At 35.4% G+C, this 18,394-nt stretch overlaps 1 protein-coding gene across 1 annotated transcript; it reads right to left on the reverse strand.

The window, feature by feature from the left end:
- Positions 1-11,276: 11,276 nt before the first annotated feature.
- LOC131941209 (V-type proton ATPase subunit D) lies at positions 11,277-18,392 on the reverse strand. Its single transcript, XM_059300264.1, has 7 exons — positions 18,286-18,392; positions 13,537-13,654; positions 13,210-13,357; positions 13,034-13,078; positions 12,781-12,951; positions 12,480-12,558; positions 11,277-12,098 (listed from the first exon to the last, which is right to left on the reverse strand). The coding sequence occupies exons 1-7, from the start codon at positions 18,324-18,326 to the stop codon at positions 11,933-11,935; spliced, it is 768 nt and encodes a 255-aa protein (XP_059156247.1). The 5' UTR covers positions 18,327-18,392; the 3' UTR covers positions 11,277-11,932.
- Positions 18,393-18,394: the final 2 nt, after the last annotated feature.

The following is an 18,394-nucleotide window of genomic DNA, read 5'->3' on the forward strand; positions in this document are numbered from 1 at the left end:
TATATATATATATATATATATATAAAATAGCCGGCCAGGCCATGCACTGGCCTTTGTGGAAAGCCTATCTAAAGGACCGTGACTAGTGTGTTTAGTAATCAGCATAAATCCGGCTTTGCCCGGGTTTAGGAAATATATTACTTTTCGAATTAACCCTAACCACTACCAACAAAAACCAAAACACACTTAAAAACGCAAACATAATACAAATACAAACGAAAACACAAACCTAACCACAAACACAACGGAAACACAAACGCAAACAAAAAAGCAAACGAAAACAAACCCAAATAAAAACACAAACCCAACCACAAACCCAAACACAAAGAACCGCAAAGTGTTCACAGTCTAGCTCAAGGTGCCAAATCACACCAAGCTGGGGCGCCGGCGGAACCGCCTGATTCAACTTAGTAAACGACTATAGTACCCCAAGTTATTCATAGTTTTATGCATTCACTTAAACACCCGGGGCGCCAAATGACACCCTTTTGGGGCGCCGGATTCGATTCAGTAACCTTGCTTATCCATAGTCTATCGCACTGTATAAAACGATATTATGCACCATAGCCAGGGCCGGCGCTAGCTAGGGCGCTGTCAAAAGGGGGCGCAAAAATGTGTAATCGCCATTATTAAAAAGTACCTAAAAATTATTAACTTTGCGTAATGATCTATTTCGGTGGGGAGCCAGACGTTTCCCCGAAAGAAACTTGCCCGAATGCCGACTGCATGAAGGCCGATTTCCCGAAAGGACACTTGCCCGAATGCGACAAATGCCCGAAAGCCACTTGTGTTATATATATATATATATATATATATATATATATATATATATATATATATATATATATATATATATATATATATATATATATATATACATATATATACATATATATATATATATATATATAATATATATTTTATATACATATATATATATATATATATATACATATATATACATATATATATATATATATATATATATAATATATATAATATATATTTTATATACATATATATATATATATATATATATATATATATATATATATATATATATATATATATATATATATATATATATATACATATATACATATATATATATAATATATATAATATATATTTTATATAATATATATAATATATATTTTATATATATATATTATATATATATATATATATATATATATATATATATATATTACGGTTGGGGGGGGGGGGCGTTTTGATACGTTTTGCCTAGGGCGCTATATTACCTGGCGCCGGCACTGACCATAGCGTTCATAGGATAGCTCAGGGCGCCAAACTTGAACCCTGTCGGGGCGCCAGCGAATATATATATATATATATATATATATATATATATATATATATATATATATATATATATATATATATAGGTCTTATGTGTGTAATTAGGTAGGTAGGTGCGTCATGATGAAATAATATTAAATACAAAATTGTTATGGTGTATGTTTTATCGGGGTATTTTGGTGCGAATGAATGTTGATGCGAGAGATATGACAAATGCATGATTACGCAGATAAAAGAGAGTGAAGTTTTGCCATAGGAATGGGTTGTTATGGTATGCAAGCTAGGTAGTTCGGACTTGGGAGAATGTAAGAGATACTTCGTATAATGTCGATATCAAGGCTAGTTATATGTTTATTTATATATTTATATATTTATATATTTATATATATATATATATATATATATATATATATATATATATATATATATATATATATATATATATATATATATATATATATATATATATATATATATAAATATATATATATATATATACATACATATATATATATATATATACATACATATATATATATATATATATATACATATATATATATATATATATATATATATATATATATATATATATATATATATATATATATATATATATATTGCGGTTGGGGGGGGGGCGTTTTGATACGTTTTGCCTAGGGCGCTATATTACCTGGCGCCGGCACTGACCATAGCGTTCATAGGATAGCTCAGGGCGCCAAAATTGAACCCTGTCGGGGCGCCAGCGAACGCTCCTGATTCAATTTAGTCGACTATAATACCCCAAGCTTATCCGCAAACGGAAAGATAGAATTAAACATAGAGAGCATTTAGGAGCTGGCTTCTAAGCTAGTATTGATTTTTTTATTAGTAAACAGTACGTTCAGTGTATAAAATAAATAAAAGGCAAAAATTAAAATATCTGTGTTTTTCTTACCACATTTCACTTGATCAATCCACGCTAATTATGTAATCGATTTAAAAAGAAATTTAAAGTAAAAAAAATTCCCCGATGTAATGTTTTTAAAAGGGAAGTAATTGTGGGTTGTTTTTTTTTTAATTTATTAAGGGACGTAATGAGTGCTAAATGACTAAAAGTAAATAATTTTCAGACACAATTAGAATTTTTATGAAGGATGATAAATTTTCTTTAATTTTGTTTAATGCACATGCCGTCAATAAGTATAGAAAATGAAATTTATTTATTAATTTTTTAATATAATTAATTTAGATGATGACCACTTTAAATATATCACTCTATAGCGATCAAGTAAATTGTTTTCCTTTATTTGTTTGTAATCACAGGCCGTCCGCTTTCCGCTACATCAGGGATCTCCAAACTACGGCCCGCGGGCCGGATGCGGCCCACGAGCAGAGTTTCTTCCAGGCATCTCTTCGGGGGGCCGAAGCCCCCCCGAAAAAATTTTACCGCCCCCCCCCCCCCCCGAACGAAATTAAATTTATATTATTTATATAGAAAATATATACTTTTAAAAGTGTCCGTCCCACCCCCCCCCCCCCCCCCCCCGGAGAAAAAAGTCTGGAAGAAACACTGCCCGCGAGGTCCTCTCATCCGGCCCGCGGAGATCCCTTTGTCCACGGAAAATTTGAAGATGGAGAATTTCATTAGGTTACACGGGCTCAACCATAGACAATTCAATGACACGTTGAGAGATACAGACAGGGAATCTTAAAATGTACCATAATACAGAGTAGTAAGATGGCTCTTGTGATATAACTCTTAGCAGAGTATTTAAGTTAAGAAAGGAAATAGGTAACTTCCTGGAAAGTAAAGGCTAGCTACAGCCATTAATGTCTGATGAAGAGTGGGTATAGAAATTGGCCTGTGCTGCTGACATAACTAGTCATTAAATTTAAAACTAGAAGAGAGGGAAATCTAATTTCTGATCTATACGCCCACCTAAAGGCCTCCGCCACCCCGAAGAGTTGCCTTCAAATAACTCTGGCCCCCGAATCGATATTTGATAGTCAATGCGGTCCTCGGGCTGAAAAGTTTGGAGACCCCTGCGCTACATACATATATACATACATACAGAATTCAACTTTAAATATCAGATGTGTATAAGCTTCAATCACTCCAGACTCACTAGTAACGATGTTTATCTATGGTCTGTCATTAATACAGTTGGATGTAGCATTGTTTTCTCTATAGTTAGCACGATTACGTCATGGTGTCACCCACACCCTCTTGTGTATTTAAGTTTACTTAATCATTAATGAAACTGGCAAAATGCATTTTCTTCTGTACATTTTTCAATTTTTCAATGTCATACTTGTTTGGGAAAAAAACGCATTGTGCTTAACTGCACGTTGAACAATATTAGTTAGAAAGGAAAGAAATAACTAACTAGTTAAAAATAACATAGGCTACCAATACCTATTAGAAAAATCAAAATCAAATTATAGATTCTATACATTATTAGTCAACACTGCACCATATTAAATGCGCACACTGGTTGCACACACTGATTAAGAGACTTAATGATTCCGTTAAAAAACCCGGCTGTTCGATACAATTTGTGGTTTTTTTAAAAGTAATTTGTATTACTTTTGGCCAAGAAAGTTGTATACATTTCTTAGCGTACATCTTGATAAGTAGAATTATACATCTAAATGAAATTTCTTCATATTCTAAAATTGGAAGATGACACCATTAGTGTTGTGTACTTTCCGTAGTTTAAACATGTGACGTTATTGTGGTTTTTTTTCGTTCTTGTTACAACCATAAACAGTTTTCTTGTTGCATAATTAAAAGGGGTTTCCACATTCGAATCGGAATATGCCTTTATTTTTATTTTCCTTCTTTAAATAAAATTTTGTTTGTTTTACATTTATTACATCCACCATATTATTTTCAACAAAAGTTCGTATCTTTAAGTTCTCCATATATCGCTTAACATACTGATCCCATAGCCTCGGAAAATATGTTGCGGACAGAGAGAGAAGTGCACACATGGGCTTTTATATATTAGGATACAAATAATACAAATGGAAACAACATTGAGGCATTTGTAATTGATATTGGTTCGCTTCAAAGGCAAGTGACAGCTCTATAAGAAATACCACTTGACGCATGAAACAGTCTTCCAGAATGCTACACTACAGTGAGGTGACGAAGTTGGCTTTCGGAATGCTGACGATCTTCGGGTCAACATATTCGCGCAAGCAAGAGTTCTCTTGCTTAAGTCTATATAGGCCTAAATAATTATCTACTTGGGGACCAAGCGAGACACCACCACGTAAGGGCTTAGCCGTTCCTACCCCGCTCTCTAGTCATATCGCTACCACCCCCCCCCCCCACCCAACCAGTCTGGTGAGCTGTGGTTAACACTAAATGTTAACAACCGTAGAGCCGGATCGAATTAGTGGCGGCTATTAAGGGCAGATAATTTAGTTTTTAAACGATTTGAAACTAAGAGGAGGTAATACCAAGTTCTGCTTGATCTTTTCATTGTCGTCTGTAAACTGTCGTCACGGATGGCTGCCTTCAGTCGCATCATTGGTAGCGTTGAATTCACAAATTATGAATTACGAGCCGGCCCGAGGCATAACATACGCCGCTATTTAGTTGTTTTTGTCTACTTTTCAGTAATTCATAATTTGTGAATTCGACAGTACCAATGCTGACACTGAAAATATTTCTTTAAAACACTATAAGTAGCTCGTTAAGGACCATAACCCCCCCCCCCTTACTTCCCCCACCCCCAACGTTTAAAATCGTTTCAAACTAAATTATCTGCCCCTAATAGCCGTCACTAAACCCGACTCCACGAAGGTAAATATAGCGTGAACCACGGCTCACTAAGACCATGTAGGGGTGGGGATGGTAGGGAGCGCGTTTACAGCTTGTTTTCTAGCGTCTCCAAGAAGAGAATTATATATATAGATTGAAAAGTAATTAACTAATCTTGAGGAGTACTTAAAACTGAAAACATCAAGAGTCATGAGCCAAAATATCTAAAGCTATGCAATGCCAATGCTTCAATTGATGTAACTATTGTGAATATTGGTGACCAGAAATAAGCGCAAACAGAAAAAAAGCGCAAACAGAAAAAAGTGCACACAGTAAAAAAAAGCGCACATGGAAAAAAAGAGCAAAATAGAAAAAAAGCGCACACAGAAAAAACGCACACAGAAAAAGCGCAAACAGAAAAATGAGCACAACGAAAAACGCGCAAACAGAAATTTTAGCACAAACACCTATATGGACTAGATGACACATTTATACATGACTGTTAGGGCTGCTGTGATCACGCGATCTACTGCGATTTAAAGCATACCACTACCATGGCATTCACATCACCGCGATACAGGCGATGATCGCTTAATACAATGCCTATTATTTTCTTGGTCAATATTTATTCTACTACTAGATTCTATTCTCGTATAAATAAACATATAACTAGCCTTGATATCGACATTATACGAAGTATCTCTTACATTCTCCCAAGTCCGAACTACCTAGCTTGCATACCATAACAACCCATTCCTATGGCAAAACTTCACTCTCTTTCATCTGCGTAATCATGCATTTGTCATATCTCTCGCATCAACATTCATTCGCACCAAAATACCCCGATAAAACATACACCATAACAATTTTGTATTTGATATTATTTCATCATGACGCACCTACCTACCTAATTACACACACAAGACCTATATATATATATATATATATATATATATATATATATATATATATATATATATATATATATATATATATATATATATATATATTGTAACACATATGGTTACCAGCCAGGGGAGGGAAATAAAATGAAGTTTAATTCATTGAGTTGCGGCCCCTGTGGGGCCGTGGCCCTGTTGACGTAGTTGGGTTTTTTTTCATGCTCTTGTGAGCGATGTTACCTGTGTCCCATGTCATGGGACTGTGGGTAATTTAAGGCCTAGCCGTGTCAGTCACACGCAAGTCTGCTGTCTGTGGACACGGTGACCAAGATGTAGACCTAATGAAGTTAGAGTAGTTATATAAATTATGTTTGTTAAAATACTTATTTGTGTATTCCTGCTAATGCTGCATGTGCACACTAGTTAGGGTGAATATTAATATAAGTATTTATTTGTAGTACTACTTATTGGTACTTGTTGGCAGTACTGTGTACTGGCCGAAACATATTTTATTGTACCCGTGTATATTGTAGCCTACACGTGGTGTTGTCATGAATGTAACTTTTCCTTTACATTTGTTTTAGGGCTACAGTTTGGTTTTTTTGTTTTGGTCTGTCTTCAGTATTTTCTCTCGTCGTACTACTGTGTTATGCATCGCCGTCATGGCTCGATGCTGTGAATAAAGGAATACTTGACAACAACTGTCGGTGTCAGTGTGTTCTTAATCTCAGGGTCAGCCCGTCTTAACCACAACACCTCAGTGGGTAAAAGCATCCCCACTGAGTGAGGGTTACAATATATATATATATATATATATATATATATATATATATATATATATATATATATATATATATATATATATATATATATACACTAGCCGTCCCAGGCCCTGCACTGGCATCTCTGAAAAACTATCTGCAAAGGACCATGACTTGTGTGTTTAGTAATCAGCATATACCCAGCATTGCCCACCCTAACCACAACCAACCAAAACACAAAAAACCGCAAACATAACACAAACACAAATACAAACGAAAACGCAAAAGACAAACCCAACCACACAAAAAGAAAACACAAACACTAACGCAAACAAAAAAGGAAACAAAATCAAACCCAAATCCAAATGCAAACACAAACCCAACACAACCAAACAAAACCAAAACACATAAAAAAACAACGCAAACATAACACAAATACAAATACAAACGAATGCACAAAAACAAACGCAAACACAAACAAAACCACAACCACCAAGAAAAAAACGCAAACGAAAAAGCAAACGAAAACAAAACCCAAATCCAAACGCAAACACAAACCCACCCACAAACGCAAACTAAACACAAAGAAAACACAAACGCAAAGTGCTAACAGTCTAGCTCAGGGCGCCAAATCGCCAAATCATTGATACTTTTTAAAAAAATTTTATGTAATGTTCATATTGAAAACTATTATTTTAAGTACGCAAAATAAAAATTGTTTTAAAACACTTTCAATATTAATTTTTTAACTCATAAATTTAGACCATGAGTACTTTAATAATCTAACAGTTGAATCCATAGAAGTTTCGTTTTTTCTTATATTCCTTTGTAATACACGACAAACATTTTACAAACATACATACAGAATTGAACTTTATATATATATATATATATATATATATATATATATATATATATATATATATATATATATATCAGAGGCGTAGTGACCCTTCCCGGAGTCCGGGGACAAACTTTCGATTTGCACCCCCCCCCCCCCCTCAAACTTTCGATTTGCACCCCCCCCCTTAAACTTTCCATTTTAATATTCCAAAGGGCCGTCAGACCATGAGACAGACATAGCAGATTGCTGTCAAAAGAAAAAAAATGTAAATCCATGTTAGTTTCTATATATGGGCTACAACTGTATGTGACAGCCTCCTCCTTGATGACAATCATCAAAGAACAAAATCAAAGACAGTCGGCGTCACCGACCATTTGCAACAAGACGGAATGTTCAAAAGACTTTCCTTGTTAGTTGAACAATAGTGTCCAAGCGACTTGAGATGGCGCAAGCGTCAGAAACCATATTTCCCCAACAAAAGGGGAATACCAAATAAAGCAGACCCATCAACACGCCTTGACTGGACTGCATGATAAATACCGACAGAATTTCCTTGCATTCCAGATTTCTTGAGAATATTGAACAAGAAATGGAGGCTGCCATAAATGCAACGACATCCTCAGCTAACACATCTACTGCCGTGGCGGAACGTCCAGACCAGTTGCGTGGCAATAATGTGGCCAACAGATTCTGTATAGTTTGTGAAAAACATTGTAGTGCAGCTCATTCTTGTGGATCCTGTGGCAACGATGTCCATGCTATTTGTGGAATACCCAATGAAGCAGACGAAGGGTACGGAGGAAATATTACCTGCGGATTGTGTCACAACAAACTAGACATCACGGAACCCAGGTCAGCAGCTCATACTAGTTAGCAAACTCAAGGTGCTAAGATGCTTAAAACATCAAATACAAAATTTAAAGATGCTGAAGTGGGTGACAATGTATGCATCCGTGTTCCAGATGTTGACAAGAGGTCATGAGCGTCGAGGGCGGTTTCTACAAATTAGGAACGGAACATGGTGCTAGAAGTGAGTTTTCAATTCTTCACGAAAAACTGCTTTTATTGTCGTCAGTTGGCACGGAGGAAAAATCACTACGAACCATCGCATCTTCACAATCATTTACTGGGGGCCAAGGCTACACTCGCTGCAATTGCACAACCAAGCACTGCAAGTGCAAAAATAACAAGCTACTATGTAATTCTAAATGCCATAAAAGTTCAAATTGTTGTAACAAATGATAAATTGATTGATTGAGACTATAGTACAATAAAAAAATTTGAATGTTTCTGTCATTTACTTTAATTAATAATCAATAAAGACTTAATTTCATGATCCTTACGGCATAAAAAAAGCCCAAATCTGCTCACGATCTTCTAATTCGGACTTTGGCCGGTCGTCCCTAGCTAGAGGATCTTCTAATTAATCCGCGGATTAAAAGTTTCGGACTTTGGCCGACCAATGGGAGACGATATTGGCCAATGCGCGGATGCGACCTTGATGTCGTCGTGGAATGAACTTTATAACTGCATGACACATAGTCCTGGGTATAACACACACACACACATACATATATATATATATATATATATATATATATATATATATATATATATATATATATATATATATATATATACTAGCGTATCCGTTGCCGCGGGAATAGGGGAGTAGAAGAAAGTCCGAAGAAATATATAAGGGTTTCATCCATGCGTTACCAATCCTATATTTCTTAGGCTCCTGACCTTGTTTTCTAAAAGTGAGTAATTTAAATCAATTTAAATGTAAACAATGCCTGCGCTTGGATCATAAATATCGGGACACGGGTTTACCTACACTACCGCATGAAAACCTTGAGTGTATATTAATCACTCACTGAAATAATGAGGTAGAACACACTATGGTGACCACCCATGTGTCAGGGACGTGGAGGGGAGCTCTAAGGAGCCCCCCCCCCTCCCGATTACATTACCGCATAGGTGTCGCGTACGGCCCTGGCTCCTTAAAACTAACAGGCGCCATCGTGCTCAGAGGATAACCCAGAATGCCAAAGAGCATCCTGTTAAAAATGATGCAGATTGCGTCATTCGCTAAAGTGACACAAATGAACAGGATTTTTTCTTTAAAACGTACACAAATTATTTGACGTATTTTAAACATTAGTGTGACTGATGCAAAATATTAGCGTTACCAATGGTCTATTATTAGATGCTCGATCTCAATTTCTGTTTAGATTGTCTAAAAATAGATGCTAATTGCATCATTCGCAAAGTGACGAAACTGTTAGGTTTTTTTTACTGACAAAAAGAAACATCCCAGTTAATAATCTAACCGTGGTTAATTTTTCTGATTATTAAATAAAACGTATTTAATTTACATGGCCCTCAGCGGCCCATGTGAGCCTTTGGGGGCCGAAACTGAAATTTTTGTTTGCAGCCAAATCACACCCTACCAGGGCGCTGGCGGACACGCCTAATTCAATTTAGTTTGTAACGCCCCATCCTACCCATTGTCTATCACACTGTTCAGACCGAACGTAGTCGCCATAGAGCTCACCGGAAAGACCAGGGCGCCAAATCGCATCCTGCCGGGGGGGGGGGGGGGGCACCCCCATGCAAAATTAAATCCCCCTCCCACCACCGTCGCCGATACTTTTTCTGTGTGCGGAAATTTCTGTTTGCACTTTTTTCCGTTGTGCATCTTTCTGGGAACCAGGTCTAGCTTTTTGTGACAAAGTGTGATGTGTCTGGACAATCCCATAAATATTTATTATTCAAATGTGTTAAAGTTAGACAAGCCCCCCCCCCTTTTCAGAAACAAATGTCTGAAAGAAATCCTGGGAAAGCGGGGTCCTGATACATAAAACATGGGCAATATTCTCTCTGATACATGGGCAATATCATTCTCTATTCTCAGCTTCGACCCAGACGTTGTGCTTGTGGATTGCCAAATTTGGTGCTGTGTTTAGGCCTACACCTTCACCATTGTATTGCAAGTGTTGGGTTTGTTGACATGTATGTTATTGTAGAGAATGAACCAGAATAACAAGGGATGCGACTGGTTGAGTGAATGTCTAGAGCGGAAGTAAGGTGTGTAATTATGGTGAATGTGGGGTGGCTGTTGGAGGTTTCCATTGGAATGAGGAGGAAGTAAAGTGTTGACTGGGAAGAGAGAAACAGACGATATTAAATGGACTTGATGCACTCTAACCGCAACAACGTACATTGTCTTGATTATTTTCATCAAATGTGACGGTCTTGTTTAATGTAAAAACCAATGGACATTTTTTGCCCTTCTAAAGTCAAAACATTGACATAATAATCATACGTCCAAGACATGTATGACATATGAGCACCAATTAAACACACTTAATAAATGTGCGCTAGTACAAATTAGTTGTTAATAAAACTATCTTCAATTAATTAAAAAATAAAATATCTATTATAATTGTGTAAAAGCTTGTCACCACTCCCTGTCAAAAAAATTCTTAGGATAAGTTTTTTGTCATTTGTATTTTTATAGAAATGCCAATCATAAGCTGCTGCAAATTTAATGACCCCAGTTGCGTGCGCGAGATCATTTTCCATCAATTGAATTAAAATTGATACCCTAATATGTAGTTAACAATACAAGAAAATCAATTAATGGATAATTATAAATCAATGACTAACAAGTATAGAGGCGCAACATCAAATAACTTTGAACATCTGTTTATTGGAATGAGAAAGCAATCATGAACCAGCAGCAGACGTTTATCTACAGTTACAACACTCATCAAATACACATGAAAATCTGGGTTAGCTATTATACATTTATACAAATAGATTTATGGGCAATAAGTAAAATATCAATTTGCAACCCAAAGAGCAGAGGAAACACATTGCATCAAAAAATGGGTTAGGATATCTAAGTCACTGAGTTGAATGTAACTCTAGGGACAGGTTTATGTCATCTTATCTACCTACTCCAGCCTTGGGTTCTGTCCACTGGCTTACAAAATGCTAAATTGTTGCATACTTATGACTTGGGTCTCTGTACTATTAATGACCAGTTGAAATAAGCACACAAAAAACTTCTTATACATATGTTTAGCCCAGTATTCTGGGCAAGGCAATAAATAAAACGACCACAATAATTGAAACCAACTATGCAAAATTATTACTACAGTATCTCTAGATCTGAAATAAAAAAAAAATCATTAGAGAATGCTACTCATAGAGTTCTTGGTTTTCTATGGATAAATAGTTCACATTCATAAATTACTTTTACATTCATAAAGGTAAGTCTCTTTTACCAAATCAAAAAGAAACTAATAATCCACAGCCATCTTTTAAAACCCATGTGGAACAACTAGTCAAACAATATATCAGGATCTCTGAAGTCATCAAAGATGGTTGGAGCCTCTTCACTGACAAGAACCTGATCACCTCCTGCAGATTTGGCGGCCAGCCGCGCCTGTTTTTCTTTCTCTTCTAATGCTTTGATTTTCTTCTTCTTTTCCTGGACTTTCTTTAACCTGGAGGTAGAGTTTTCACACATTTTCTTTCATGTGCACATTTCAATTTTGTTAACTTTGTAGAGATGCAGTATGTTTTTAACATGGAAGCTAAAATATGAAGTGTAGTATTCTTTGTGTGCAATTTATTTAACTACTTGTGATGAAAGACAATACAATTCTGACTCAATCAACCCCGAAACCTTGTTGTGACTACTTTTTTTTACAATTAAAACTGTTTACAGTCCATTTGTGCCCTGTTTAAAAATAAGATTGCATATTTCTCAATTAAAACTGTTTACAGTCCATTTGTGCCCTGTATAAATAAGATTGCATATTTCTCAATGAAAACTGTTTACAGTCCATTTGTGCCCTGTATAAATAAGATTGCATATTTCTCACCTAAAGAATTCCTCCCTGTCTCTTTCATCTAGCTCAGATGTAATATAGGCCAAAGTCCTTTCAATTTTGGGGATTATAACTAGGACCAATAAAACAGAGTAAGTTGGGTTAGGCACAGGAATTTGTTTTTGTTATAGCAACAATGACATGTCAGAAACAAACTTTTTAGAAAGAAAAAATAACGTACCATGTTCAATAGCAACAATGCCAGAAAAAAACTTTTTAGAAAGAAAAAATAAAGTACCATATTCAATAGCAACAATGTCAGAAAAAAACTTTTTAGAAAGAAAAAATAACGTACCATGTTCAATAGCATTAACTCTTCGGTTGGTGATTTTAATGACTTCATCAAGGGTGATAAAAGATGTCTGTAGTGAGGCCAACTCAACAAGAAGAGTTATAGCTCTACCATAACACTTTTTAGCTTTATCAATCTGCTGACCTCCCCTTGCTAGACCAGTTAACTCGTATGCTAATTGAAAATTAAAATTGCACTTAATAAAACACTCCATATGACACAAGAATTAGCATAACACAACAAGCACTAAACTCACTGTCACTGCCATCCTGGTAAGGTTCAAACATTGGAAGGGTCACACCTGAAAATGAGTGCAGATCAGACATAAGTCATAGTGTAAAGTATCAATGCTAATCTAACATACTAGTAGTTTGGGTTTAAAATGTGCATATAGGGTGGTGGTAAAAGTCAGATTATATAGCTGGGACTTACCTACTACATTTTCTTTTTTACTTTTGACCTTTATAGAAGCCTTAGTGACGTTTTGTAAAATAACGTGACTGATGTCACCACATGTAAATTTGGCCTCAGCCAAAGAAAACTGTGCAGCTTTCATCACTTCTCCAACTTCTGTCTTCGTCTAAAACAAATTTCCAGAATAGCTGTTGTAATTATATAGTTTAAGTTTCTGTTTGCTAAATTTAAATAACAATATTTAACCACCTTAACATTTTTTTGTGTATTATAATTTGTTGTATATTAACTTAAGAAACCACTACTTATTTAAACTAGTCTTTGAAAACAACTCGCTGTCATTACCTCAATGATTTTTCTAAGAATTGCTCGAAACCTTAGGGTCAAAGCATCAGCTTTCTTCTTCAGCAAACTATGGCCTTTCTGAGCTCCTTTAAGCCTGGCCTTTATTATAGCCAAAGCCCTTTCAAAAAATAGTAAATGACAAACATAGTCATCAAAATTGATAATTATAAAATTAAAATAACACTTTTAACACCTGTACTTTTAATATATTAAACTATATAATAAGAAAAAAATCTTAGTTCAGAAGTTCTTATCTATCTATGGATGTGTGTTTGTCTCAGGGTGTGTTTGGGGAGTTGGTGAGAATACACCTGGGAAGGTTTAGTGAAAAGAATTTTAAGGGGGGTGCTGCAGCAGGATGCAATTTGGATACTGGGCTCCCTTATTAGCATTTTTTTTACTATATAATAATTCACTATGCATTCCCCCATGAGAACCAGGGGTGTCTACCCCACTACTGCTGAGGGCAACAAACTGACACTCAAGTGTGGGTGTCTGAACAGTAGCATGGACAGACCCACACAATAACAATTAAGTTCCAAGAAATATACCGCCAACATTGTTTGCATGCATATGTTATTTCCAAATATATTTATATAATAACTTTAAAAATAGCACAACAGGAAAAAATTCTTTGTCTGATGTAGGTCATAACTTTCTTAATTTAAATGGAAGGAAGTGGTTTACTGTGTTTTGACCATGTTATTCTTTTTTCCTGCTTAATAGCTTTAAAAAACAAGCAAATTTGACTTTCACCTGCATTTTTGGTCGTGGTAGCCTATATTATGAATAAATAGGCCTATATTATTATAGGCCTAATATTTTTTAGACTTTTTTAGACCTATGCAATTTGAGATTACAAAAAATTCAAATTTAATCTACTACCTATGCCTAATTATACTAATAATTATAATTATACTAATAAATTAATAAAAATTAGTACTGTTGGATTGTATTTTTTAAGCTCTACAATTAGGATGCTATAAAGTAAAGTAAAAAAAATAAGGCTGATGCTAGTAGGAATAAGATACGCATGCGCAATGGAGAGAAACTACGACTTGCCTTCGCGGCAATGTTTTAGATGCTACTGCGCATGCATGTTTACAACCGCAGAACCCTAATACCAACCCTAATCCTATCCCTAACCCTGTCCCTAATCCTATTGCTAACCCTAACCCTAGCCATAGGTCACTGCGCAGAGCTATCTTTTGCCGACTAAGTGGAGACGTTGGGGAGAAAAATCATCTTCGAACAAATAATTCCTAATTTACGGGCTTGAAGAGTTAGGCTTTTGAATAGCCTAGGCCCTATCTAAATAATAATAATATTAGATAAAATCTAGAGTTCTAATAGCTAGGCCAATGCAAAAATTTAATTTCAGTAAAACAATATAATAGTTACATATTTGGATAGGGGCTGTCAATCTGATTACAGATCAGTTTAAATTTTCAAAATCTGACCATAAACAAAAAAGTTATGAATTTTTTTGTCATTAAAAAATAGCAGTTTTTTCAGACAACCGGGGTAGACCCTGAAAGAGGAAAAATACTGGGAGGGTATGGACCAAATTTTAAAGAGTTTTTCACTAAAAGTGGTATTAAAGCAAGCAAACTTCATCAATAGATGTCATGTTATGGTATTTTATAGATTTTTGTATGCCGAATCCAATGATGCTATTTTAAAAAGTGTCCTTCGATTACATAATCGACTGATCTCATAGATTATGTAATACCCCCCCTTTCTATTTTTTTAAAACATCTAATAATCAATGTGATAAGAAGTCATTGTTTAAATGTAACACTGTTTTAATCTATAATATGACATTTATATATGCTGAAGCTAATGGTAGTATTTAAAATGGTCCAACATTGTTACATAACTGACATTTATATATGCTGAAGCTAATGGTAGTATTTAAAATGGTCCAACATTGTTACATAACTATCAAATGTTAAGGTTATGTAATACCACCCTTTGCTCAAAATATACCATTAATTAGTTTTGAAATCACTTTTGCTCATTGTCAGTTAACTTCAAGTTAATAGCCTACTAAAAGAAAATATAACTAATCAAGTTTTACAATACAGAGAGAAGAATGCTATTACAATAGTAAATTTGTGATTATGTAACTTCTTAAAAGATGTTATGTAATCTATGTCCAATACTTTAGGCCTACTCTATTCCAAAATTTAGGCCTATTTCATTATAATTATATTTCTTGTTATTTTGCCATAAAATTAGTCTAGTCACAAATGTGTCTGATCAGAATCAGAGTGTGCTTTATGATAATTACGTAATATTATTACCCATATTAAAATTATTCCTTTTTACAATTTCAATAAAATATTTTTTGGAGGAAAATTTTTTTTTTAAAACTTGCACAAGGTATAGATCTAGTGTAAGTTATAGGTCTATAACATAAATTATATTTAAGCCCAATGTTTATGCTAGTAGTAAGTAGGCTTATGTATTTTTGTAGGTCTACCAGTAGGCCTTTTACAATTAAAAACTTTCTTAAGAAAAAAGCATGTGTTTGAGTGCTTGACTGTGTAGATTCTAGAAATTGTGTAAGATTACGGTGTGTGCCTATACACATTTGTGTACCACCACAAGCTTTTGCCTAGATTTTGTTTAATCTGACTAGCCAGATCTTCTGACCAACGAATTTTATTGCCCTATTACGTTAACACAACCGCTGGATAGGCTAGTCGGCCAACCCGATGAACGTGTCAGACGAATATTATGTACTTTCAGAGGCAAAAGTCTGGCAAGATTTCTTGATCTATGCCCGAGGGTTAGTAACATCAATTCCACAAAGTGAAGGGGGAGGTAGGTGGGGTATGAATCCACCACGAACTGAGTAGGTACCGTACGGGTGTTGTACAACATCAAAGGCGACGACCGTTGGCTCGTCGCGTCACGGACTAGTGGGGGCGGGGTGAGGCTTACGTAGGCTATGGGTGTTACGTTGGGTGTTATACAGAATGCCCACCCACACCCACCCCATCCCTTTTTGGTCAATTTGGCAGGCTAGTATCCTCCACGTTGTTAAGCGTATGTAAGTGTGTAGTGAAAAAAAAAGGGGGACCGGGAAAAAAATTAAAGCCGTTTTTATGAAAAAGAAATGCTCTAATTTTAAATGAAATTAGGGTGCGCGAAACGCAGAATTGTTATAATCGGACAGTAACCATCTGGATTAATTTTAAAAACAAGATAAATTTGAAACCTGAGCCGTAAATATTAATAAGACTTTTCCCCCTTTAAATGGGTAAGGACAAAATTATGAAACATGCCTATCGGCTTATAGATCTAATCTATATAAAATAGAAATAGCCGTCGAGTATAACACGGGAACACATGTAGGCCTATCTATCTTTAGAAATTGTTTACAGTATCATCCAATCGGATCGACCGCTTAGCGTCACGTGACCAGGCATTCGGATGTGCCACACGGTGTGTAGATCGACACAGCAGAGCAAACAGTCGGACAGCGGTCGGCGCGTTAATTTTAATTTTTGCTCCATTTTAAAATGTATGGGCGGCTTTATTTGGGGGTAGGCCTATTGTAGAGAAAATCAAACATATAAATAAACGTCCAGAGTTCAGCAATACAGCGCAGGGTTCAAATTAAAAATCGGTCTATAAATAACCCGGGAAACTTGGTTCAACTTTGCTGTACGATATCTCCGAAAGTATTTAATATTTTGACGACTAACCCTGCGCTGTATACGTCTACATCTAATCTGTATTTCTGCCAAGTTTCACTGTTGTAGTATGTAAACTCAATTCGTGTATAAGAATTTTGTAACGCGTCGTCTGTTTAAAGAGGGCGATTCGAAGCACAGCTGAGCGATTCAGTCGGCCAGCGGTCGGCGCGTTATGTTTTGATTTTCGGTCCACTTCAAAGGCTATAGACGTCTCTATCTTAGGGCATTATAGTACATATCATACATATTAATAAACGTCCAGATTTCAGCAATACAGCGCAGGGTTCAAATTAAAAATCGGTCTATAAATAACCCTGGAAACTTGGTTCAACTTTGCTGTACGATATCTCCGAAAGTATTTAATATATTTTGACGACTAACCCTGCGCTGTATACGTATACATCTAATCTGTATTTCTGCCAAGTTTCACTGTTGAATGGCGAAAACTCGAAGAGTCTATAGACTCAAAGTAGCACCCCTGTTTTAAAAAGGCGAAAAAGCCTCCCCCCTAATCGGCACGTCGCCGCGGAGGGTAAAAAATGCGATTTAATCGGCGATTTCTTCAACGTTTGAAATCATATTAAAATCAAAATTATACAGTTTAAAAGGTTATTCAATTACGAACAAAATGGTGTATAACATGTTAATATAAACACAATAAAATCATGCAAAAAACAGAGTTAAACATGCAGGGGGTAGGGAAAAGCCGATTTGTCCGATTTTCTCGGCAGCGGCTTTGGCCTAGCTAGTTCTAAGCCCTCCTGCAAATAAAACATTATTATTTAGAAAATTTCATCATAGCTTCAAATAGGGCCTAGATCTAATAATTTGTCAAATTTGTTTATTAAAATAATTTGATGTCAATTTGATGAAAAAAATTACTTGAACTTGAAATTGACTGAAATTGAGATCCAGAATATTTTTTTTTAAATAGGGTAGCTAGGCCCTAATTACCACAATACTAGTAATATATATTGTTTAATTATAGATCTAGCATCTAATAATCACACTAATCAAAAAGTAATTTAAAAATTTAACTTACATACGAGACGGGAAAACGTTTAATTTATCCTTGTCAGACATTTTTCAATAAGCAATTATTTAATCATGTGATACTGAGTGATGTACCTTGGCGGAAGTGAAAACATGTG

Source organism: Physella acuta, unplaced genomic scaffold (assembly GCF_028476545.2).
Source record: "Physella acuta isolate Inbredline_101_S28 unplaced genomic scaffold, ASM2847654v3 ptg000353l, whole genome shotgun sequence".
Taxonomy (NCBI): domain Eukaryota; kingdom Metazoa; phylum Mollusca; class Gastropoda; family Physidae; genus Physella; species Physella acuta.

Coding starts and splice junctions, on each gene's coding strand:
- LOC131941209 (XM_059300264.1), bottom strand. CDS start 18,326: ATGTCTGACAAGGATAAATTAAACGTTTTCCCGTCTCGTAT. Junction 13,079..13,209: donor TAAAAAAGAAAATGTAGTAG/GTAAGTCCCAGC, acceptor ACTCATTTTCAG/GTGTGACCCTTCCAATGTTT. Junction 12,559..12,780: donor AGTTAATGCTATTGAACATG/GTACGTTATTTT, acceptor TATTGGTCCTAG/TTATAATCCCCAAAATTGAA.